We start from the raw sequence: 14,916 nt of genomic DNA on the forward strand, positions 1-14,916 counted from the left end.
TTCTTAGATACGATCTTGAATTTGTTTAGAAGCAAGGCTGAGAATCCCCAGGCTGAATTTCTTTACAAGGTTGCTGTCATGTGTGCACCTGGGACACCCATCTCGTCAGAAGGGTGGGGAGAAGTGAGGTCCGTTGATTCCGAAGAGGGAAGAGTCGAGGCCCGAGGAGCAGGCGCTGGTAAGCGACAATGAGTTTGGGGCACGGGAATCCCACTTCATTATTTTTAAGAGTTGGACAGAAACCTGTATTTAAAAAAAAAAAAAAAAAACCTCTATTTAACACTCCCTCTGTATCTATTTTTCCAGTGTAAATATTCCCATTCTGTGTGTGTCAGGTGTGGTGTGATTTTGTTCCATTTTCTCAACAGAGTAAAGTTTCTGGCTATCAACTTTATCATCGTTCTTTTCCTCTGAAAAGAAATTATTAGATTTGTAATATAGCTCTAGGGATTGTAAGATGATTAATCACATTCACAATTGATTTTCTTGTGTAATAGCCAGCCCAAAAAGATACAAAGATTAGACCGCCAGTATTCTCTGAAAATAAGGAAAAGCAATAGCAAGTTGTTTAATTGTGCATGAGTTTTGTTTTGTAGTCAGTGTGTTCCATGCTTTGGTACCTCATGCTAATACAGAAAGTAAGAAATACTGGACAAATTAGAGTCATCATTAGTGGATAATTCAGTCCAAAAATAGGAATTTTGTGTCACTTTTTCAAAATAATGGATCCCGGGTTCTTGAAAAGAGCTGAAACCCTTCCACACAGGCCTTGACCTGGACCATAGTAGCGCAAGGTCAAATGGTGTAGGTGAAGCAAGCTCAAAATTGCAATTGATGTTAGGCTTTATGTGTTCTCTCCCCAGGGAAATCAGTCTGCTGGTCTTTGAAAGGCTGTGGAGTCACAGCTGAGTGAGAGGCTATGAAATATATAACCCCAAGGTGGGATATGTGTGGTTCAAAGTGGACAAAGTGATAGAAATTCTCTAAATAAGTAAATATTGTAAATATGAATTTCTGAATTGACAAGATAAAAATGGAAGGGTTTTCTTTTTCTACGTATATGTGGACAGTGTCCTAGGTGACTGACACTTGTTACTGTGCATAAGATCTCAAGAATATGTGGTACCCAGAAATAAGTGAAAGGATATTTTATAATGAAGTCGATATTAGCCCCTTCTTATATTGATTCTGCGTTTTAACTCTAGTTATGAAAGCTATGTATACCATTTCAGAGAACTTATTTGGTTTACCAAATATCTTTTGTTAGAAACACAATTTGTTACCATTTGATTAATTTCCTCATATGGAGGCACTTTAGGGAATTCAAGAAAATTCTACCAAATTAACATAAATTCATGACATGGAATGAGAGGAAAATATTAGATTAATAGCATTCAGAATGACTTTATAATCTCAAATAAATTCATACCAGTTAATGAGAAAAAAGGAAATATGAGAAAATACGAAGAAGAACTACCTCAAAATTCAGATTCAGTAATAGTCACATGCAGTGAATTAAGATATTTTAATTCAGTTGGCTTAGCCTGCATAGGTCTATGAGGCCCATAGATTTTTACATTTCAATCAAACAAAATTATATGGTATCACTTAGACCTAGGGGAAATTGGTGAATTGATTGTTGAAAGTTTGACTTTCCTTCCATAGATTATCTTCAGTATACTTGCTGGGTCAGCAGGTCAGTCTCTAGACCTTGACATTTGTATGTGTTCTCTGTGACAGGGCCATAGTGAAAGAAATGTAAACTCAACAAGGATAAGAGTTCAGCCCCATAAATGGTTCTGGAAGACCCTCACTGGCTTCAAATGTAGGAAATAGAGGTAGATGACTGTAGGCCCCTGCAACACCATGGTTTTCCACACCAGGTCACAGACACCTTAAATCTGAGGTAATCCATCAAAATAATTAACTCCTACTTACCATGGTGTAGTGAAAAGCCTTTGCATGGACATTTAAGTCAGGCAAAGTCGAGTCCAAATTCCAGCTCTCCTCCTTATAAACCATTTGACTTAGGGCAAGTTAATTACCGATTCTGACCTTCTTTAGTAATATGGGTTAAGTAACACTGATTTTGCCATATACCTATGAGAATGACATGTAGTAAGTAAAATTAACACAGCACAATATTTGGCACATAACAATTATTCAAATAATATTTCTTTCTCTTTTCTCTTTTCCCAGCAACAGTTTGGCCAGTCTTTAACTTAAGCCAGTTTAAGCATACTTATTTGGGGTAAAGAAAAGGCAAAGATTCTAAATAGAGGCTAAAGACATGTTTCCTTAAGAGGTTGAAAATGTTGAGATTTGCCGATTTGTGTGAGGCTGATATTTTGCAGTTGATTTGGTGTTGGTGAGATGATCCATGGTTCAGTATTAATTTTTTTCTTATCAGATAATTATTTCTGACAGGTATATATAATTTAATTAAACACAGTACATTTAGTTTAAATAAATGAAAGATGGTTCTTAATTCTTCCCCTATTATCATTTGATCATTTAATCTTCTAAAACAAACTAGAAACAGTCTGCCTCTACTTTTCAGTAATATTCCCCAGTAATTAGAGAAGTGTATCATTGTTCATTGTTGTCTCTGGAACCTGAGTGATGTACCATGATAAAAATGAAATTTCAGGAGTGACATAATTTCACATCAACTAATATTTGTTGTTCTTTTTGCTGTTGTTTTATAATACATGATATGGGGTTGATAGAATAAATATAGTGACCTAACAGAGAATGATTCTGTGTGAAAAAGACTATGAGTTTGTGACTCTACAATCATCAAAAAACTGCATCTTTTAATATAATATGACACCACCCCACCCCACCCCACCCCACCCCACCCCCGCCGCCAACTCCCTGGCAAAACCTATTTGGAGCTGTCCTTTTGCCCCCTGGAGATGAGCCACTATTAGCACTAGGCTGGCCATACCGGAACACTTTTGTCTTGTTCTCAACAATCACTCCTGTACTCCTGGTTGATGCCTCCTGGTGCCAGTTGTTGTCATTGAGCTGAGTAAGACCTCTCAGGGAAACTGCAGGGGAAATGGTCTGTTACACAGAGCTTGGCAGAACAATTGCCAGTGACTGATAATGGGACCAAATCATTTCAGGTGAGTTTTCTGTGGTCCACAAGCCAGCAGGGGTCTGCTTGACTTTGTAATCTTAGTTTATGGATATCTCAGTGCAGTGTCACTGGGGGCATAATAGGAGGAGCTCTTTAAGCATATGCTTGAGTCTTTTCTGTTGTGCTGGTTTTAAGGGACCACAGCATTTCATTTCGTTTCCTTTCGTTTCTCTGCCTATGGGAAGGTAACATCTTCTGAGCATTGTCAGGAAATGGTTAATTACAGACTTACCAGAGCTTTGGTGTTTGCTACAGTGGGAACCTCTTTAGTATAGCACAGAGCACTATAGATTAATGCGGTAATCAATGAGATTCTGTACACTGCAGAGATCTGTTTTGATGACAGCAGCACTTATGGCCTTGTTTAGTGTCACCGTTGTATAATGTTGGACACTGCAGCCTTTTTTTTTTTTTCTTTTTTTTTTTTTGGTTTTGATTTAGAATGCAAGGACCACAAGGAATTTTAAAAGTTCTTTTGGATTTTTGGCGGATTTTTTATTGTGTTGTGGATTTGCTGCCTTTGCTAGCTAGAATTTAGTGCTTTGATGCCAGTAGCATTTATTTAACCACTCCGATGCTGCTGTTATGTTTGCTGGGTTTCTGCAGCTTCTCCTACTTCATACGTTGCACTCAGGAGCAGGTAAACTAAGCTACATTAATCTTATACATAAATGTAAAATTCGTGGAATATGTTGTTTAATTATTCCAAGAGTAAGATACTAAAGTGCTTCATTTAGAGCCTATCAATATAGAATAAGGAATAGTTTGCTTTTAATGTGGCAGTTACACAAATATATCATTATTTTAGAATATAGTGGTGATCATTGAGCTGCATTATATGAAGTTATTTTCATGTTTCAAGTGACTACCTGAAGCGTACATTAAATTGTCTGCTATTTAGTATTTAACTTCCAGCTTGATGTGTGTGTGTGTGTGTGTGTGTGTGTAGTACACAATTCAGAAAGTATATATCATCCTTTTCTGATGGACAAAACACAGTTGTTTTCCCTGTTTACTGAATTTCACTAAAATTAGAAAGCTTCAGAACTTAATCTTCTTAAAGAGAGAAAGATAGCAGTTTCTGCATAGATGGTTATTTTGAAGTGTTTAAACAAAGGCTGCCAAGGCCTGGTTTCTCCTAATCGACAGTCCTGATTGTAGAGCACAGCATGGAATTGCCTGTGTTTCTGTGATGTTCAGCTGTGGATTAAAAGGAAAACTGTTCAGATATAACGAATAGAGAGCCCAGGCAGAAAGAAAGAAAGGAAAATGCAGTCTTTGGGTCAGAGATTTGGGTGTATGACCTTGAGTGACAGAGTAACCAACCCCTCCTGACCCTTGTTTCCATTCTGCCTTTTGAAAAGAGACGACTGTTACTCTCAGTGTGAATGACATAACGTTTTTCAGGTTCTCAGGATCCTCTGATGATGATTTCTGTGTAGAAAAAGACACTATTAAATTTTTAAAGGTATACATTTTTCTTAATAAAGGGAAGGGATAGTGCTCTTTCTGTCTTGTCTTTGCAGGGTTATCGCAGCTGAGGCTTTTTGGAAGGGAGATTATGGCTCTTTTAAATTAAACTGGCAAATCTCTTGGCTTCATTATAACTATTTTGCCGAACTGGCATTGAGCAAGTCTGAGGTGTCCTGAGGGCACTTACTGTTAGACTGTATTCCTTTGGGGAGAGAGGGAGAAGAGTCATCTCCAGGTATGCAGCAGCAGGGTAAGGTCCTGGATGCAGAGGTTCTGGGGCTCTCTGAAAGCCTGCCAGGGACACAAGCTCTCCTGGCTACTCCCTTGCTCCCTCTCAGGTACAGCAAGTACTGCTGAGAGCAGCTGAGGAAAGTGCCTGCCTGCTCTTCCCAGCAAATGACTTTCAAGGGGTCCACTTTCTGCTGAGGACAAGCTTAAAATCTGAGTGATCAGAGGCAAAAGGAAAAGAAGCAGCCAGCCACCTTCTGCTTGTAAAAGTATGAATCAGATTGCTGTCTATCAAATGCTAGTTAACATTCATGACCAATTACATACGTTCTTTCAAAAGGATAGAGGATTTTATGGTGAATTGAGCCATGTGCTTGCAGAGGGCTATAGTTGCTAGCTGATAAAGATCATGAATCTCGTGTTCATGGTCACACTTACTGTGTCTTCTTAATGATAGACATACGCTATTTTGAGATGAAGACTGAAGCAATGATGGTTCATGCTCCATAGCATTGCACCTGAGAGGTGAGAGGAAAATAATGTGATTGATTTCTCGTTCTCTAGCTTTGAGGGAGCAGTCTGAGTTTACAGTCTCTACAAATATATGTATAAAGGCAGTAACTTCATTAGTGAAGTGATTATCATACAGAAGATCGCCCACTCAGTTCTCTTTGAAGTTTGTGATATTGTTGGTTATTAACACATGGCCAAAAAGCTCTTCAGGAGAGGGAGATATTTTCATTCTGAATTATCGCCTATGAATGGCCCTGAGGAAAATTCTGTTAGATGATGGAATTCATTTTTAAAACAAAGACAAAATTAATCTCAGTGAACAGCAAGTATATATTCTGGGTAATCCTGGCATGTTGGGGAGAAGAAAATTCCTTTACCATTCAGAATTCTTCTAGCTGATTTAAGAATTAAAGTGATATGAACCAGAATAACATGGGGGGAAAAAAAAAGAACAAGATTTAATTACATGTGCATGGAGGCCCAATAAAGAAATTGAGACCTAAGAAATGACCAATGCAGGCAGTTTTTATGCCTTTTAAATAATTTTTTCCCCTAGATGAAATGCTTTTATTTTTGGATCAACCAAATATGTAAAAATTCTTTAATATACAAACTCCAATCACAATAGCATCTGTATAGCAATGAAGGGATGGAGCTTATCAGGGGTGGGGTAAGAGAAGGTTTCCGGGGTCCCTACTGCTTCCTATACCCGTACTAACTCTGTGACCTGTGGCCTCTGAGAGCTTGTCTTAATAGAGGGCAGATCAAAGCAGCCAGAGGCAGAGAGGCCCTGATGCTGACACTGAGACAGACTGAGCACAGCAGGCCCCTCCGCAATGCCATCTTCCCACTGTGGTGTGGCCTCCAGGGAAAACCAGATCCAATTAGGAGGTAACAGGAAAGTGACTGTGAGGAGAGTCAATAATGAATAAAATAAATATTTCTTCTTCTTAGTTCTCTAAGAAGAAGATTAAAAAGAAGCATGTCCAATTATAAAAATAGAGATCAGTGAAGATTTACTCCTTATCTTATAGTAATATTAATAATCATCTTCTTTTACTGTATTCAGTTTCACACTAGATAAATGATAGACTAGTGAAATGGATTTAGATTTTGGATAGCCTGCTTCAAGTAGGCCGACTTTCGTCTTTAAGAAGGTAATTTTCATAATCATATAATGAGTTGGTCAGTTTGTTGCAGAAATGCAACCAAAAATTATAAATGCCTACTTACTATAAATCACTCATTTCAAAGAAGGTTTTATGTGAGCTGATGAGTTTTAAAGACCAGGGAGATAAATTCTTATTCTGACAAATTGTCAATATTGAATAAATTTAAGCTGACTTCAGAAAAGGGGGCATATTGATTGTAACAGGTGTGGGTTCTAGCAAACATGTTTTCAGTTGTATAACATCTGTCAGATATTTTAGACTTATAGCTTTTGAACTTTTTTGTGGTAACAAGAAGCTGTTAACCTTACAATATTTTGGTTTTTGTTTTGTTTATTTGTTTGTTTTTCTCTCTCTACAGAATGCTTAGCCCTCGAAGCTTAGTCCTAACTTCTAAGTAGGTCCAAATTGGAACAATTGTTTTATTCACTTTGAAGTCTTACTTTTATTTCAAGATTTTGTTTTCTGATAGTTTACTTAGATTACATAAAGTTTGTTATTTTTTTCTAGATTTTCCTTCTTCATCAATGTCTTCGAAATTGTTTAAGGGACTCATCAGGAAAGAGATATTAGCACATCTGTGTATAGTATTTCTCTTGCCTGTTGATATTAAAGTCTTTTCAAAAATATGATTCATTAGACTCCTGATAGCTCATGAAGGTGCTTTCCGAGGTGAATTTCTTTGCCCTCTGTATGTAATCATAAAGCCTATTTTCTCAGAGTATGGTTTCTTGATTTCCTAAGCATCTGACTTAAATAGGGTTCTTAATGAAAGCATACTGCTGAGGCTGAGGCCCTGCAAGAGAGGTTAATTCAGAAGCTAAAGGAAAACACCAAGGCACTATACCAGTGTCCCAGTCACCCCTTCATCCAGTCACCATTTGTAACTTGGAGAGTGATGATAGGCCCATTAGAGAAATAAAGGAAGGAGAAAATAAAAATAAAGGAAGCAGAAAAATACTGTGCACAAAATTTTACGTACAATTTTAAACAGTATATGAATCCCCTAACTCTAATTATGGGTCATGTAAAAGGGCTCACGTAAATCAGGTTATAAAGTTTGCCTTAAAGGTCACAAAAACAAAACAAAAGTACTTGGCATTCCATGATAGAAAAAGTCTTGCCCTATATGAAGGTAAGCCATTTCTCAGTGGTTAGTGAGTAAACCCAAGACTCACTTCAAAATGCTCTTGCTTCAAGACTTCATTACCATTTGAGATTTTCATGAGATTTTTATTCCACATCATATTAAAAAAATCCACCCCAAGCTTAACTTTCCAAAGGGTATATAAATGATAAGACACATTGATATAAGCAAAGACACTAGAAATGACAGAAAATTCAAATGTGACATATAGTGCTTTCATTTAGATGAATGGGGGACTGTACTTCATAGGGACCCACATTATTTCATCTGCACCCAAAGGGCCAGCTAGGGTTATTTCTGTTCAGAATGGCTTAACAGACACTAGGGTCTTTTTCTGACATTAGGCTTCCTTGAAAAATAATGTTGTGACTCCCTGACATCAGAGGCTAGTCTTGTTCCAGCAGACATTTACTTATAGAGATCTCTGTAAGGTTTGTTTTAGTGTATGAAATGTTGCTGTAGTCAGAGCTATTCAGTGTGGACATGAAGGTGCTGAAAAAATTGGGCACAGAAGAAGAGCCCCCAAAATATCTAGACCCTTTAGAGTATTGGTGACAAACCTATGGCTTATAATGAGGAGAAGGATCTGTTTTTGGACTTTTTGCTTGAAATTGTCCCTTTTGAATTTGCTATACGGAGTCTTTGAACATACCATCCTTAGTCTCCACATTTGCCATGGCTAGCTTATAAGGCTAAATTGAAATGGGTACAGTTTTCATGCCTGTGAACTAAGGGCACATCTAAATGTTTGATCTAAAGTATGATGCAATGTTAATTACATTGAACAAAGACCATAGTAGGCCCAAAGATCTGTGTGTGTGTATGTGTGTAATTTTTTGTCATCAAAATTATTAGTATATCACTTTGGAAAACAAATGGAACTATAGAAATTATTGGTAATAAGTGAAATTATAAAGGCTAGCAAGTTGTCTTTCATTATTTTTATCCCTTTCAGCAGTAAAAAATGCAAAATAGCCAGGCTAGAGTCATAAAGTTTCTCATTTGAAAAATAAGTATTTAGTCATTAAAATACAGTTGCAACAATTATCTTAATCTAGGTTCTTTGAAAGTGTATTTCAAACACGATAAGTGTTTTATACCTTAAAGTAAAAGCTACTCACAGTCTTACCATATAGAAGAAAATGAGGTTGAGTTTAGGAGATGCCTGTCAATGGACTCTTTCATTTTTAAATGGAGATAAGCCTTTAATTTGAGTTAAAGTATATACAAAATAAATATGTCCTTAAGCCATCAAAAAGAATGAAGTTTTGCCATTTGCAACAATATGGATGGAACTAGAGGGTATTATGCTCAGTGAAATAACTCAGTCAGAGAAAGACAAATATCATATGATCTCACTCATATTTGGAATTTAAGAAACAAAACAGATGAATATAGGGGAAGGGAAGGAAAAATAAAACAAAAGAAAAACAGAGAGGGAGGCAAACCATAAGAGACTTAACCCTTAGGAAACAAACTGAGGGCTGCTGGAGGGGAGATGGGTTGAGGGGATGGGATAATTGGGTGATGGGCATTAAGGAGGGCACTGGATATAATGAGAACTTGGTGTTATATGCAATGATGAATCAGTAAATTCTACCCCTAAGACTATTAATACACTGTATGTTAACTAAATTAAATTTAAATTAAAATTTTTAAAAATAAAACAAATTAAATATCTTTTTATTTTGGGAAAGATTAAGGTAAATTATTTTTTTCTTTTTTTTTTAAGATTTTATTTATTTATTTGAGAGATCACAAGTAGGCAGAGAGGCAGGCAGAGAGAGAGAGGAGGAAGCAGGCTCCCCGCGGAGGAGAGAGCCCCATGTGGGGCTCGATCCCAGAATCCCGGGATCATGACCTGAGCCGAAGGCAGAGGCTTTAACCCACTGAGCCACCCAGGCGCCCCAAATTATTTTTTTCTTAATATGGGAACTATTATAATCTCACTAATAATTTTATATTTCTCATGGGTTTCATCCATTTTCCCAGCTCATTCTTGCTGTGATCAGTAAGACACTCTAACTAAAATTTGTGTTGATATATATCGAAATCAGGTGCAGTGTAACTTTATGTTGTTGTTAAAATCATCAGAATTTTTCAACCAATCTTAAATGTGCTCGTATTTATTATGAGAAATTACTTAAAGATATTTACCATCTTTGTGAGTGAAATCACTATATTTTAATCAGGAAAGGTTTGTTATATATTTCTAAGATTTGCATTAAAGAACACCTGTGAAAAATCATTATTCTTAACTTTGTTGAAATAGCAATTTAATTTTTTTTTCATACAATGAGTTTTGGAACACTGAAAAAAATAAATTTAAAAAAATAAAATAAAATACACCAACATTTAAAAAAAGAGTTCAGAGAATAATTGACAGATTTAATGTCACTGGAAATTTTAAATATCAGTGAAAACAATATTGTTTCAATTTTTTCACCAAACAGTTGTTAATCTCACAATTTAATTCAGTTATATTACCAGTCTCCTAGAAAAGAGTTATGTTTGCTTTGCTCTTACTTTAAAAAGGAATTAATTTTGATGGAGAATATTTAGAAGATATTTCAGCCACTCTGTGTGTAGGATATTTTGCAAAGAATAAATAACTCTATATTTCCCATTTTTTTGGGTACTGCTTTTACAAAATTTTAAGAAATAGGAATGTTCAAAGGGAGAAAATAAGAATTACTATTTATCATTCATTGAATCCTTACTTTAATACTCATAAATCTAAAGCAATATTGGATGAACAGTTACTACATGTCTGTTTTTCATTGCTTTTATGAGTAATGATTTAATTTTGGAATGGTGAAACTCAGCTTCAAGTCCCCACTTCTTGATAGCTGAGTTTTCTGATAATGCCAAATATTTGCCAGCCAGCTGGTGGTTATTGATGCTATTTGTTTATGTTATTTTAATTAAAATCTTTTTCATCAGTATTATATATTGTGCTTTCATTTTTAGTTTTAAATAAACCAGGAAAGCTGAGAAGGAGATTTCATTCTGTTATCTTAAAAGTTCATATGCCACAAAGTAATTTTTTTTGGTTGTTCCCTAATGGGTATTGTTTTAACATCAGTTATTATGTTGCCCATTAGTACTGCTATGTTCATAGTGCTACTCAAGTATCACAGTATTGAGGGCATGTATACCCTTAACTAATTTGTTTGATTTAAGTTTTGTTTGTTTGTTTTTTAATTTCCTTGTCCCCTTCCTTGTGAATTCTTACTGCTGTCAATGTGCTTTCCTTCCCAACAAAATGCATCTTCAGTAGTCCTGTGGGGCTGAGTAATAGAAAAACTCAGGATTTTGACTGTAAAATTAGTGAGGATCTAGTGGGTTTTTGGAGGAATAAAGTCTAGGAGCTCAGATTTGTGGTGTTATTTATTTATTGCTAAATTAGAAGCCTTTTTTTCACTTGCTTTTCATTCTCTGGCAAGATTTCCAAATGGATAGTTTGCTGAGATAATTTTGTTCTTTTCTGAATTCTGCTGTTTAATCTATGGATAAGTGAACACCTGTACATTAATTGCATTTTAGTTGTTTCTTATTGCATCAAAGGTGTTTTGAGATTGATGGATGGAAAATGCTATATTTTAATGAAAACAGAAGTTATAATAAATACGTTAAAACATGCTTTGTGCATATTCTTTTAATTTTATTTTGATTTCTGCTTTAAAGTCTACCTTAATATCAAAAGTGACTTAAGGTCATATGAAATAAGTTAAAATGTTTAGAAAAGATTGGCAAGGAAAAATAAAGGAAGAAAATTAGGCTGCAGATTTAATCATGAACATTCTAATACACATGCTTTGAGAAAAGTACCATTAGTCATAAAACTTCAGCTTCCATAACATGAAAATAAACCAGTTAAATACACACTAATTTTTCCTGACACTGACACCAGAGAGAAATTTCTTTTGAATAGTTTCACAGAGAAGATAATCATCATCAGAGCATGATCCATGTGAATAACATCATTACCATGATCCATATAGTCAAGAACAATATATGAAAGGAACTGTGGAGGCAGGGAGAGGAAAGGGACTATCTAGAAATGTCATGTAGACCAGGTGCATGGTTGTGTGATGCTCTGGATTAATTCAGAGTTAGATTTTTGAATATCTAAGTTGACTACTACATATCCCTCACAAAGACCTCTGTAAATACTATTGCTTTAAGAGAAAGCATTTCAAAAAATATTGAGAAACGTTGTATTCCAGAATATATTCTCTCTGAATTGCACTTGGGAGTAGTTCAGTGCCGCTAGGTAATGGTGGAATCATGGATTTAAACAATCAGGCACACTGGCCATGAGATTGCCTTACATTCCTGAGTAGAAGGCCATCCCATTCTTCTCCCCAGAGCACCCGTGACCCAGCCAAGAAACCCTATTGGGCCCTTTAAGTCTAGGCCAGTGAGACTTACAATTTTTTTTTAAATAACAGTTTTTGTTATGAAAATGTTACTAAGATGAAGCTATTTTGAAATTATTATATTGGAAACAGAATTTTAGACTCATTTATCCAGCCCTTAAATATTTAGGAACTCTGGAAGAGAAGTCCTTTCTTTAGTCAGTAAGTTAATCTTTGACCAACCTTAATGTGGTTTGCTTTATAAAAATAAGTGTATATGTGTTCTAAACGCATTGTGAGTATTGGTCCTTCCTTTTGTGCTTTCTCTTGCCTGATATATCTTCCAACATGTGGAGTTTGAGTAGAGTTGGAAGCCTTATACAGTCTGACCACTTCGGGACTGTGACAGAGATTTAGATAGTGACCTTGCAATATTTTGCAACCTGGCTTCCTGTGGCTATCATTTGAAAGTTTAGGAATATGGATACTTCACATTTTTCTCTAGGACAATGTTGAGGCATAAAATGTTCTCAAAATTTCCCACTGCCAGTACAGGAATTTCCAAATTAAAAACAAAAAGTCCTTTAATACATAACTGTAAATTGTTTGAATTAAATTAAATAAAACAAGCAAAAACAAAACAAAACAAAAGGGGGGAAAAACCCCAATATTTACAGTAACTTTTCTTTGATAGAGCTCTGGTTTTAAAACATCTATTTATTTTACCAAAAATGTTTGCTAGAATATATTTATTTCCTGCTATTTTTTATAACTTTACTACATATTTTTAAATGTTAAACACTGTCAGTCCCTCATAAGTACTTCCATTTTGTTCCGTGTGCCCTTGGAATTCATCTTCAGCATCATCTATTGTTCTTGTTATTTATATCCCTAAAACCGTGATAATGTATCAGTCTCTGTATTTCTTCATTTCCATGTCTTTGGGATGTAGAGAAAGGCAGAACTTGATTTGACATTCAGAATTATTATTGCAGATTAATATTGTTTTGCTAGTGTTGCCGAGGTGTGAGGTCTGGATAAGGACTAACATTTTCCTTTATCAAAGATATTTACAGCTAGAATGCTTTCTTGTAATGTCTCTGCTGTGAACTTGCCCAGCACTACCATTTCTTAAGCCTGTGGTTAACATCCAGTCCCCAAACAATGAAAACATATAAACCCCAATTTTTTCCACAGGGTTTCCTGGCTGGTTATTCCGAGGCTTTGCACATGACAACCTGTTCTCCCACGTGAATGGAATACTCAGTCTCAATGTGGAAGCCTGGTCAGTTGGAAAGTTGCAGTAAAATATTTCCCTCCTGTGTGCAGCACTTCCAAAATTCTTATTTATGTAGAGTCATTGTGTTAGAAAAAAGAAAAAAGTTTCCCTAAATTTGTTAATTTTGTGCTTTGTTATTCAGGGTACTTTACTCTTGCATATTTAGCTTCTGGGAAAGAAATTTCTCAGTCATTAGGCCTCAAACCATATTTACACATGAAAGTTATTCCTTTCTAAGTTATTATGTGTAGACATCTTTTTGCCCTGTCATCAATGATCTTAGACTTTTCTTTAGATACATTTTTATTGTCATTTAATACAGATAATAAATACAACTTGTTCTAGATTTCCTAAAGACCATGAACATCCTTATTTATTCTAAGACACAAAGGTGTGTGTGCGAGTATGCATGTGTGGTTTTTTTGTTTTTGTTCAGAACTTTCAGGAATTTTAATTAATCTTCTGAGGCCTGCAGCATGAGGTCAGTGCAGAGATAAAGAATAAGGATGTAATTACTCATCATGGTGTTTTGGAAGTGTTTCTGAATTCTGAAGCTTCGTATAGTCTCAAAAATCTAAGTTTATATACTTCTCAAAACTAGGAAAAATTAAGCTGATGACCAATGTTAACAATCTCAAATAGCTTTTTACTTCTCAATGGCTTTTAGCTTATTTAAAGTAAATCCACAAAATTTTCTGTGCTTTCCCAAAACCCCATAATTTAGGGTGACTCTAATACATATTTAAACTTATAGTTGTTTTCTTAAGACCATCAATCTTGTTATTATTTAGATGATTTGGCTAGGAATATAAAATGAAAAAAAGGAATCTTAGGAAGTTAGCATGCTTATAACCTATTAGGATACAAATATTAAAATGTATTCCATAGCTGATATCTATATCAAATAATTTTTAAGGTATACTACAAGCTGGTTTCAAGGAAACATTTTCAAGGATTTCTTGAGTCATCAGGAAAAAAGATGAAGGGATATAAGAGCCTACTGGTTTCATGATACAGAGTAATTCAGTCACAGATATTTTGCTGATAGATGTGTTTTATTCTCCCACATTAAAACATGATCCTATAAAGAAGAAATGACAAAATACCTATTTTTACATTGGGAATACATTGTGCATTCTGATCAAATTATTTCACAGTCCAGTTATTTTTAGTTGGGGTTAACCTAGATACTAATGTATAGATCATCTGACTATCTATAAAAACAACCATTTTCTCATTACCTTAGGCTCCCCTTGGCTTTATGGAAATTAACAGGAAGATATATGTTACTTTTTCTATATGTGATGGCCCTTTTCCTCATCCTTTAGCATTTGGGATTAAATACTCATTCATTCTAAACACTTGAGCATCGGTTTTACACCAGGCCAATTAATAATTTCTGTAGACAAAGTGACTTTAACATTTTTCTAAGCCCATTTCAGAGCATACTTTGCAGAAATTACTGATACTATGTATATTTTAGTTGTGATAGCTAATTAACAATGTGATCTCTAACACCTATGATTTCATATTTTTTAATAAGGATTTTATTTATTTATTCATTCATTTATTTGACAGAGCGAGAGATCACAGGTAGGCAG

General features: G+C 35.2%; 1 protein-coding gene across 48 annotated transcripts in view; it reads left to right on the top strand.

The window, feature by feature from the left end:
• Positions 1-14,916, top strand: part of RIMS1 (regulating synaptic membrane exocytosis 1) — a gene marked incomplete at both ends in the record, with an annotated part of 221,064 nt that overhangs the window by 29,903 nt on the left and 176,245 nt on the right. For 34 of the 48 annotated variants that reach the window (XM_080806177.1, XM_080806223.1, XM_080806198.1 and 31 more), the window contains one exon: positions 79-178. The exons of 1 other annotated variant lie outside the window; for it this stretch is intronic. In XM_080806177.1, the coding sequence (XP_080662303.1) occupies positions 79-178 (100 nt within the window). Of the gene's footprint in view, positions 1-78; positions 179-3,730; positions 3,786-13,290; positions 13,322-14,916 lie in introns of those variants that run through there. 13 more of the 48 variants (XM_080806213.1, XM_080806225.1, XM_080806193.1 and 10 more) reach the window with 2 other exon arrangements.

This window comes from Martes martes (genome assembly GCF_963455335.1).
Source record: "Martes martes genome assembly, chromosome: 6".
Taxonomy (NCBI): Eukaryota; Metazoa; Chordata; class Mammalia; order Carnivora; family Mustelidae; genus Martes; species Martes martes.